Genomic DNA, 11,178 nt, shown 5'->3' with positions numbered 1-11,178 from the left:
CGGCCCGCGGGCGGCCTAACACCGCGCAGCGCGGCCCGGCGCCGAGCGAGGCCGTGGCGGCCCAGGATGGAGTGAGGCGGAGGCGGCCTCCCGGGAGACACTTCCGCGTTGCGGCAGGGCCCCGTCGCTCTGCCGGCCTGCCTCCGGCCCGGCCCCGGGTTCCCATGTGAGGCGGGCGGGCGGGTGCCGGCGGCAGCAGCGAGCTAGCGAGCCTCAGCGGGCGGCCCGGGGCGGGCGCGGCGCCGCGTCTCCATGGCGCCCTGAAGGCGGCGGTGGCGGCGGCTGAGTCCCTAGGCCGCATTCTCGTCCTCGGCCGTGAGTGATCTCGATGCCGAGCACCTCGGAGGCGGCGGCCGGCGGGAGCGGGGGAAGCCGGGGCTGGGGGAGCGGCGGCGGCAGCGCGGCGGCGGAGGCAGCTGCCGACAAGAAGCGACTGCATCACCGGAGACGGAAGCGCTTCGCGGCCCAGCCGCAGCCTCCCCCCCCGCCTCCGGCCCCGCACCCGCTGCTCTTCCCGCTCCTACAGCCGCCCCTCCTGCAGCCCCCGCTCCTGCAGCCGCCGCTGCCGCCGCAGTCCCTGCTCTTCCTGGCGGCCACCGGCGCCTCCTCCTGCTGCGGGGACGGGGGGGAGCGGAAGCGGCCGCGGGGCAAGCGGCGCTCGGGCTCCCGGCACAAACGGCGGCGGGGCCGCGGGGGAGGCGGCGGCGGCGGGACCCAGGAGGCGGAGAAGCGGCGCGGTAGCGGGGGGCTGAGCACGCTGGTGGAGGAGTACGACGACGTGAGCTCCCAGTCCGAGGGGCTGGTGGGCGGCGGCGCGGCCGGCGGCGGCGCGGGCAGCTGTGTGGGGAGCCCGGCTTCGTCCCCGGGTGGCGGCGGCGGCGGGAGTCAGCGGAAGCGGGGCGAGGCAGAGAGGAGCGGGCGATCCCGTCGGGAGCACCGCAGCGGCAGCGGCCGCTCGAAGGAGCGGCACCGGGAGCACCGGCGGCGGGGGGAGGAGAAGGCGCAGCAGGAGGGGGCGGCGGCAGGCCGCGGAGGGAGCGAGGCCGCCTCGTCCTCCTCCAAGTCCCGCGGCCGTCACAACCACGCCGGGGTCCAGGACCGGGAGGGACTCAAGAGCGGCGGAGGCGGCGGCAGCGACGGCCGCAGGAAGGGCTCCCTCTCCTCGCCTGGCAGCGGCAGGAAAGAGCGGGAGAGCAAAGCGCACCGTAGCCGGACTAAAGCGGCCAAAGAGCCGCCGTCGGCTTACAAGGACCCGCCGAAGGCCTACCGCGACGACAAGCCCGAGCCCAAGGCCTACCGGCGGCAGCGCTCATCCCCCAGCCCCGGCCGGGATGACAGTCCCCCTCTGCATCGCTCCTCGCAAAGCCTACGAAGCCGCAAATCGCTGAGCCCCGTGGGCGGCCGCTCGCCCCTCAGCCCCTACAGCCGCCGTCGCTCCCCCAGCTACAGTCGGCACAGCTCCTACGAGAGAGGCGGAGATGTGTCACCCAGCCCCTACAGCAGCTGGCGGCGGTCGCGGAGCCCCTACAGCCCCGTTATCCGGTGAGTGTGGGCCGTGGGAGGGGGACGGAGGAGGAGGGTGGGTGATGGGCAGAGGAGAGGGTCAGCAGGTGTCTGGTGACAAAAGCCCTTCTGCTGGCCCTCCTGCGCCTGGGCTGAGGGAAAAGGGGCAAGTGGAGATCCTTCTGCCCAGACCTGGGGAGAAAGGAGGTGTGGGCAACGCTTCTCTTCTGTAGCTATTTTATGTTTTGGGGAGGCTGCATAGCTAAATACCGAGGGCTACTTTTCCAACGTGAATGATAATGGAAGTACTTGGCAGAGGGCAAGTTTTCTGAAGGTCCTGTTAGGGGTTTTAAATCTTATGAAGTAGGGTGTTCTCAGGTACATGCTGGTATATTTTCTGTTCCAGGGTGCAACTTATATCAAACTGATACCAGCGTATTAATGATGCAAAAGAAACCAAGTTGGTGGGCAATTCCTTTTGCTAGTGTTTCTTGATTTAATCTTTTTTTAGGCGTTTATTCAAAGGTTTAGACTTTGTTTCACTAGGAAAATGACAAATTGTAGATAAACTGATTTGCTGTTCTGTTATTCAATGCGGCTTGCAAATCATCCTCCTTGTGCAAACTTAAATTGTGAATGTCAGTGTTGCTGTGACTTGCCGTATTTTATATAGAGAAGAAATGAATGCTTTACCTCTAATAATCACATGCAAACAGCACCACAGCATTAAAGCATTTCAAGATATTTGAACTTTAACAGCAGTACTACAGGGAATTGGAAGCATTTAGTTAGCGCATACTTATCACTGAAGACTTGTATTTCTCATATTGGAGTTGTACTCTTGCTGCACTGTGTACAAGTTTATTTAAATTCACATCTGAATTTAAATGTATCGAGTGATATGTTGGCAAGTATTCTGTTTGCACTGCATTACCTGGAAGGTTGTCTGAGAACATCTCTTGGATGTTTCTGATGAACACGTTGGGTCAGCCACAGCCATATCTTGATGGCTGTTGTTAGGGTCTTCTATCTGGGCTGTGTGTCAAATGCTGTTTAAAGAGTGAAGTAACTGCACTTTGCCCTAAAGTATACTGGGCAGAACAAAGGTGCCTTTGGAATGAAAAAAAAAACCCACCCAAAAACCAAAAAAAAAACCTCAATCATTTTAATGTAGAGTTGTATGGAAAAGTTTTGTTAACAATAGACTGCTTCAAGTAGGAAGCACTGGGAGAGCTCAGAAAAGGAGCTGTTCGTTGTTGTTTTGTGAGAGCTGGTGCCAAGTTGTTAAGGATTCTTTTTCAGGATGATTTGTGTAATGGAATAGCAGGAACAGTTCTGGATTATCTTTATTTAAATGTTCTAGAAAACAGTATTTTCTGTCAATACTAGTGTCTTGGAATAAGAAAGCTATTGATGATAGAGTTGCATGCTGTAGGCTTGTGCTTATGCACAGCCATATTAGGCAGATTAATAGCTGAGTTAGTTTGAGACCCTGCTTTACGTGCTGGCTGGTAGTAGAAGGTACAGGAGGTCTTGCAGGATACAGTTACAGAGAGATCTGTAGGAGTGTTTTGTTTACTTGGTTCTGTTGGTAGTGGGCCTGTGGTTTGAAGCATGACGGTTTGTTTCCTGATGCTTATGTTCTCTTTCTTCTAAGTGTGTAAATCTTCCTTGAGTTGCAGATCTGCTTCCAGGAGGTAGCTTTGTGACTTCACTCCTTCCTTCCTCCTGTTAAACTTTAATTTGCATCCTGTCTTTTATCTGTGCACAGATAAATTGTTTTGTTAACTACTGCACGTTTTCAGATTTACTTGGGAGAGGCTAGAATGGCTGAGTAGAAGAGGACATTGGTCTGTGTGGAAGAAGTTGTCTGTCTGCCCAAATGTGGCTTTCATTAAAATAAATGATGTTTTCACAGAAAAAGAAAGGAGCCAATAGTGTGAAGATGGTCTTTGTTGCATGAAATATATGCTGGTAGTGAAGAAATACGAGTTGCTTTATGTGCACTCCAGTTGTCGGGAAGGGTGGAAGACAGCTGTATTGCTGTGTTAGCCGTTCAGAGCTGTCGTGATTGTTTCTGTTGCTTGACTGTATGGTATTGCACTCAAAATGATGAAAACTGCTGCTGTGTTGTTTAGACAACGATATAGCACCCTATGTCTGGACAGAATATAATGATTTCATGGAGGCAGCAGCTTCTTAGAGCACCTGTCCTTTTGATTCAGGTGATTTAAAAACACGATTTTGGGGTTGCATCTATCTAAAATGATGTCAGGATAGTAACAACTTTGTATGGTCCTAGGCAGTCCAGACTGTGAGTCTTTCTGCTCTTTTCAGTCTGTATTTCATGTGTTCAGTGCTGTGTTACTTATCAAGGTATTTTAGTACATAGAAGGTGAGAATGAAGTGATTCTAGCAAGCTTGGACAACTTGTGTCTGGAGTCTTTTTTTGTTTTCATCTGTGTCTGAGCTGATTAGGGAGAAAGTTCTGGTAAACAGTAGGAGAGAAACAAGTGAAGTCAGCTTCACTCATGTGAATTCCTGGTTTTCTCAAGCAGCAGTAACAGAATAATTATGTAACTTCTGAATTACAGAAGTCACTAACCAGTAACCATTGTTGTTGCCTGGAGATTGCTTCTGTTCAGAAGCAAAGACAAAAACACATGTTTTATGCTTGGAAAATTGTTTGAATGGTAGCCTAATTGCTTTTGCTATTGTAATTGTAGTAAACATTTATATTTTGTGGAGACTGATTGCTTGAGCTATTTTCACTTGATGGAAAGAACTTTTTCACTTGCTGTTTGTGGATTTGTATTGTCTTGTATATTCTAACGTGCACTTGTTCTTAAGTAGTGCATGCACACTTTTGGTAATGGGAATTCTTCCATGTTACAAAAAGCACAAGAAAGTTATTTTTCTACTGATAAGATGGACTCTATCTTTGTAATACACAGACAACAATAATAATTAAAAAACCAACCAAAACCAAACAACATAAAACCACCGCAATTAAAATAAGGAGAGTCTTTTTGGAAACTAGCTTAGGATGGCATTGTAGGGAGTGATGGTTTCCATAATTACAGTCAGATCATATGCTGTGTGATCACACATTTAATTCGGTTAACTGTATATATGAGTAATTGCATTTTCCAAATTTGGATACACCTACCCATCTGCCTGGATGGAAGTAAGTAGGTGGGGCACTACTAGCATAGTAATGCAGTATGGTGTGTGGATGTTGCTTACAGGAAAGGAAAAATACACGATTACTTCCTCTTACTTGAACTCTGGAGCCATTCCTTTTTTTCTGTTATAGGTAACGTAGCACTGAGGCTTTGTGAAATATGGATCACTTCTGTGCACAACTGAAACAAGCATAGAGAAAATGGTATAATGTTTGTTGAGCGAGAAAATGCCTACTTCATGCGGAACCCACGGTTTCATAAACCATATATAAAAAAAGCTTTGCAACCAGTGAACTTGATGCTTTTGGATTTAAAGCAGTAGGAGAGCTTTTCAGATGTTTTTCCCTCTTGTTTTATACAGAAAATCTTTCCCCAAACTCTTTAATCTTATTCAGTAAAACTGTATTTTGTGAGAATTTTGAAGTGAAACTGTATTTTCACTGTTGGAATAGCTATTCCTTCCAGTGCGTTTAAGACTCACTCTGGACTTGACCTTTTGCTTATGTGTGAAGGATTGTTTGCCGATTTCCTCTTACCTTGATGATGTGCCTTTCAGTTTCCTTGTTGATCTCTATTTTTTTTTTTCCTTGTGGGAAGGGACTTCATTTGAAAAACAAACCTTGCGTTGTGTTTATAATACAGAATTTGAGTTGATGCTTTTTGCTGGTTGATTTCTTTGTTTGCAAAGTTTTCATCTGAGAACACAGGACTATGAAGTTGATTTGAGAAACAAAACATGCTTAGAATTTTTCAGTGTTGTTACGCTGTATGTATTGGATGCCCTTTTAAAGATTGCCGGTTTGAAATGGTTAAGCAAGTTACGTCTTCATGTGCAAAGCACAATAGGATGTTCGTTGCAGAGCTGATTAGAATATAAGCCTGAACTAAGCTTGAGAAAGTAGTTAGTAAAATGTTAAGGGGGAGCACCAATACTGTTAGGACTTATAGAAATGAATTATACATTTGCCTGCTGCTGCAACATGAAATAGCTATACTACAAGCTGTGATATTTTGTCGAGATGGTTTATGTTACTGAATGATTATAAATGTCTTGGAAGATGTGTGGTGAAGCCAACTGATTAAATTTAGGTCTCCCCTCTCAAATGCTCTGCAACCTTACCGTGAACTGGAAGATGGCAGTGCCTGCTTGTTAATGCAGCTCAGTGATTGTTAACAGTAGATCTAGACTGCAGCGGGTTTTTTAACACTCTTTGGTTCTATTTGCTTTCTCACTATTCAGCTCTTGATTCTGATGAATCCCTTTGTGTCTTGTCTAAATGTAATAGGAGAAGAATGAATTTCATTGTTTCACTCTATAGATACTAATATGTTCCAAGTATATTATTGTTTATACTTCGGTGATACATATCTGGCTGCTGGCACGTTACATCTAACTGGCAGAGCAGTTAAGAGAGGTTTTCAAGTTTATAAATAGGAGAACACATGACTGCTCTGATCTGTTAATAAAATTTAGGTGTTTTTGTTTTTTTAATAAATATGTGAGAGTGGACTGGAGAACAGAGAAACACGTAAAGTAGTAGTATGACATGAAAAAAACATTTCAGCTAAGTGAGATTTGTGCTCCTGGAAATCTGACTTGTGTGAACAGCAGTATTTTTCCTCCTTCTTTCATATGTCGAGATAGTAAAATGTAGTAAAACTTCAAGTTTTCAGTTACTAGTTGGAATTGTTTCATTGCCTGCTGACATGCAGGTGGTATTATTAACAGCAGTAGACAGTTTGGTTAAAGTTCATTAGGAATCTCCTGGTTAGTAGCTGATATATATTACCAAAGCAATGTAACAGTATGTTTAATTGCTAGAAAGAGGAACACTGTGACAGTTTCAAAGCTTGTGACTAATTAGATATTTTGAGTGTTGTTGCACAATGAACAGTGAGTTGAGCAACAACTGTTTTTCTCTTGGTGGAAGAAAAGACTGCTTTCTTTTTGTCTTCTGAAATATGGAGGAATCACAGAATGACCCTGGTTGGAAGGGACCTCAAGGATCATGTAGTTCCAACCCCCCTGCCTAGCAGGGCCACCAATCATACACCTTTACTAGATCAGGTTGCCCAGGGCCCCGTCCAACCTGGTCTTGAACACCTCCAAGGACGGGGCATCCACAACCTCCCTGGGCAGCCTGTTCCAGGGCCTAACCACTCTCATAGTAAAGAACTTCCCCCTAACATCCAACCTAAATCTTCCTTCTTTTAACTTAAAACCATTTCCCCTAGTCCTGCTATTATCAGCCCTTTCGAAGAGTTTACTCCCTTCCTGGGAGTAAGTTCCCTTCAGGTATTGAAAGGCTGCAATGAGGTCACCCCGCAACCTTCTCTTCTCCAGGCTGAATAAGCCCAACTCCCTCAGCCTGTCTTCATAGTTTCATAGTTTCATAGTTTTGTGCGGGTTGGAAGGGACCTTAGAGATCATCGAGTCCAGCCCCCGGGATTCAAGCCTCTGTGTAGCAGAGCGGCACTTCTACCACTTGCGCCACAGGGGGGATTCGAACTCCGGGTCTCAGTGTTGCAAGGCGGCGTCTTTAACCACTGCGCCACCGGGGCACACATGTCTTCATAAGGGAGGTGCTCCAGCCCCCTGATCATCTTTGTGGCCCTCCTCTGGACCCTTTCCAAAACCTCCATGTCTTTTTTGTACTGAGGGCTCCACACCTGGACACATTACTCCAGATGGGGCCTCACAAGAGCAGAGTAGAGAGGGACAATCACCTCCCTGTACCTGCTGACCACCCCTCTCCTGATGGAGCCCAGGATTCCATTTGCTTTCCGGGCTGCAAGAGCACACTGCTGGCTCATGTTGAGTCTTTCGTCCATCAGGACCCCAGGTCTTTCTCTGCCGAGCTGCTCTCAAGGACAACTCCTCCCAGGCTGTACAGGTGCCTGGGGTTCTTCCAGCCCGAGTGCAAAACCTTGCACTTTGCCGTGTTGAACCTCATTAGGTTCACCTGAGCCCAGCTTTCCAGCCTGTCAAGGTCCCTCTGAACGGCATCCGTTCCCTCCACCGTTATCGACTGCACCACTCAGCTTGGTGTCATCAGCAAACTTGCTGAGGGTGCACTCCATTCCCTCATCGATGTCATTAATAAAGATGTTAAAGAGCACCGGTCCCAAGACAGACCCTTGAGGGACACCGCTCGTTACCGGCCTCCACCTGGACATAGAGCCATTGACCACCACCTGCGGCCTTTCAACTAATTGCTTATCCGTCTAGTTGTCCACCCATCAAATCCACTTCCCTCCAATTTGGAGATGAGAATGTGGTGGGGGACCATGTCAAAGGCCTTGCTCAGGTCCAGGTAAATGACATCGGTCATCTTCCCTTCGTCCACCAACGTCGTCACTCCATCATAAAAGGCCACAAGATTAGTTCAGCATGACCTTCCCCTGGTGAAGTCGTGCTAGCTGTCTAGGATCACGTGCTCGTTCTTTATGTGATCAAGCATGTTGTCCAGGAGGATCTGTTCAATAATCTTCCCAGGCACGGAGGTGAGACTCACCGGCCTGTAGTTCCCCAGGTCCTCCCTGCTCCCGTGCTTGTAAATGGGAGTGATACGACCCTTCCTCCAATCATCCGGGACATCACCTGACAGCCACGACTTCTCAAATATGATGGAGAGCGGCTCCATCGTATGCGGAAGGCATATGATGTGGAAGGCAGTGCCAAGTTTTGTTTTGGAGATTAATTCCTTACTAGTGCTTTCTTCATTTGTTTCTTTACACACTCCTATTTGCTTATATGATTTTTAGATAGCATCTTGAAAATTTCTTTCTGGTTTCATATTTTAGCTAGGCATATAATCATGCAATTACTTCAATTTCCCTCTGCAGCTAATCAGGTTGTGCTCCTAGTGTCCTTTGTTGCTGTCTCCAGGGAAGGAAAAAAGCAGCTCTATGTAAAGAACTTTTTTCTAGTGCAGTCTAGTCCTACTGTTATTTGTGGGTTTTAGGCAAATCTATTTTTTTTTTTTTCCTTTTTTTTTTTTTTCTCCCTTCCCTCTGCATATAAAAAACACTGAAACACGTAGATGGTTCAGAAGTGGTTTTATGAGAGTGAGTTTGGCAGTTCCTCTCTCTAGGGACATAGAGCTGTGTGGAGTGCATTCACATTGCTTATAGAAGGCTGTTGATGGATAAGCACAACACAAGTACCTGTAAACGGGACAAAAGTTAAGGGTGCACTGCCTGCAGATGCCAGTGCTTTCACTGGGTAGGCTAGCTATGATCCTTACCTTCAGTTTGGCTCCTGATCTCTGTAGATTTGGGTGAGAAAATCTGGATTGTTTTGTTGGGTTTGTTGTTTGTTTGCAACTCAATTGTAAGCCACTATCCTTTTGTTCATGGTTACTATGTTAAAAACAAACCATCCTAGCTGACAACAAAATAATCAGTGGCAAGTGTCAGATGAGGCATTTTGTATATGCATGTATGTGTACATGTGTGTTTAACAGAAGTCAGGTGGAATATGGAGGGAATACTGTATTTCAGGTGCATCTCCTGCTGTTTTATCAAGGTCACAGTCAAATATAAGTGTCTTGTTAAAATGGCATGTGATAGCTACCATGTGAGCCTGTTTTTGTGATGCTATGACTTCATCATTTATTTGAAACGAGTGTTAGCTCTGGACAGCGTGAGTTGACTGGCTCTACGTATAGAGCAGCATATCACCATTTTCAGTTCCATGTGCACTTCTTAGGGAAAGCTTGTAAACATCCATAGTTTTATTTCTGTGGCATTTTGTAGGTAGGAACTTGCACGTAAATTTTGTTTAGACTGGGAGGTTTTCTTGGGACTTTGGAACTAATGCTGATGAAAGAAAATGGTGGTTAAATATTTGAAAAGATCACTAAACTTAGGAGAATAGCAGTTTTATGTTATGTAGGTCACACTGAAAGTAATGCCTCCTATTTATTTCCATGGAAACCACAACAGATACAAAGAGCGTAGCAACACTTGCTAGAATGCAATAGAACAAATTCTTAGCTGCAAAACCCTGTTTTTCAAGGCAGTCACCATTATTAGCCAATTTACAGAGATGAGCTGATTGCAGTGTCCTTCAGCTGTGCCTGGTTGTCCAGATTTGCCTTTCACTTTGCCATTAACATTGCTGAAGCACGCTGCTTACCACCTCACTATGTTAAGATCTGCTGTTTGGTCTCCACACGTGTTCTGCAAAAGTCAAAGCATGTCAGTGGATGCTGTTTTTTTCCACATGGGGGCATTCAGTGATGCATCTTTGCTTCATACATACTTCCACATCAGATACCATTTGGTCAGACTGTCCCTCTGTTGCCATTGTTGCACTGCAACAAAATGTAACAGAATATTAGTGGGAAGGTTCAGTCTGTACTGTCATACCATCAGTGTCTGCCTCCGATGTCATGGGCCAACATAGTAAAATAGATAGGAGGCATTACTTTCAGAGCAGTACTTATAACTTGAATTACTGGTGCTCTGACAGAGCTGTCTTTTACCTGTGGTTCATTCTGTTCAGTTGAAGGTGTTTGTGTTTCCTGTAACTCTCTTGCCTAGTGGACAAGGTACAACAAGACATTATGACAAAGGTCTATGGGAAGCCAGTGGAAGAGTTGGTTTATTATTAGCCTGGGAATGCTTTCTGTAATGCAACGTGGATATCTTTTACTGATATAAATAATGAAAAACTCAGATTAAACCAGTCTACTCAGCTTATTGCATAACCATCATTTTGATCTGATACTAAGGGTTGCATGATATATTGGAACCGACTCCTAAATGCTTGAGTGTGTGTGTTTTGACATGATGAAGTTAAGCCATTTGAGGTGTCATACGTAGGGTGGAGAACTTAGTGGATGTTTTTTTTTTGTTGCTGTTTTTTCTTTCATGAGCTTGCATAAATCCATGTTCCCTTTCTCAGCTCTTTGCTGGTGTTGATAAAATGTGCACCTCAAGCCACTGTCAATGTTTAGCTTGCCTACATGTTTATTTTTGAAGGTAGAATATAGATTTACTGGCTCTTCCTTACCAAAGTGTTGATAGCTGATCAGATGAGTGTTTCTGGTTACTGTAATTCAAATAGATTTTTTCACTTAGTAGTGATTTAAATTAACTTATTTTATTTTGAGCTAATGAACAGAAACAGCCTTGTGATCAGACGTGGTTTCTCAGGAGCTGTGGTGTCTTAAGCTGCTGCTTCTGTTTTCAAGTGAATGTGGAATTACACCTGTTTCTTTTGCTGACATACATTTCTTTGTTCATGTTGGGCATCTTTCTAAATAAAACAAAAAAAAAGCACAGAAATTGTACTTAGGAAAGCAACAGTCTTGATTTAAATACCTCTAGGATGTGTTGTATGGTTAAAAACTGTATACAGCTGAGGCAGATTGTAGTGGGTTCTTTGAAGGTGGAAAGAATGTCCTATAGGTAGTGGAGCAAGTTTGTTTGAGATAGCTAATCAGGAACGAGGTGTGCAAGCAGATGTTTTCCAAGACAGGTC

At 45.9% G+C, this 11,178-nt stretch overlaps 1 protein-coding gene across 15 annotated transcripts in view; it reads left to right on the top strand.

The window, feature by feature from the left end:
* Positions 1–328: 328 nt before the first annotated feature.
* The window catches only part of CDK13 (cyclin dependent kinase 13), a 58,482-nt gene continuing 47,632 nt past the window's right edge, over positions 329–11,178 (top strand). For all 15 annotated transcript variants that reach the window (XR_014942653.1, XM_085537616.1, XM_015854951.3 and 12 more), the window contains exon 1: positions 329–1,542. Coding sequence is in view for 14 of the 15 variants with exons in the window: in XM_085537616.1 (XP_085393742.1) it covers positions 329–1,542 (1,214 nt within the window). In the remaining variant the exon portion in view is untranslated. The remainder of the gene's footprint in view (positions 1,543–11,178) is intronic.

The sequence above is a fragment of the Coturnix japonica genome, chromosome 2, assembly GCF_054131305.1.
Source record: "Coturnix japonica strain WE chromosome 2, WE-NBRP24, whole genome shotgun sequence".
NCBI classification, from domain to species: domain Eukaryota; kingdom Metazoa; phylum Chordata; class Aves; order Galliformes; family Phasianidae; genus Coturnix; species Coturnix japonica.
The sequence above is the reverse complement of the archived record's forward strand: the minus strand, read 5'-3'. Positions and strand labels throughout refer to the sequence as shown.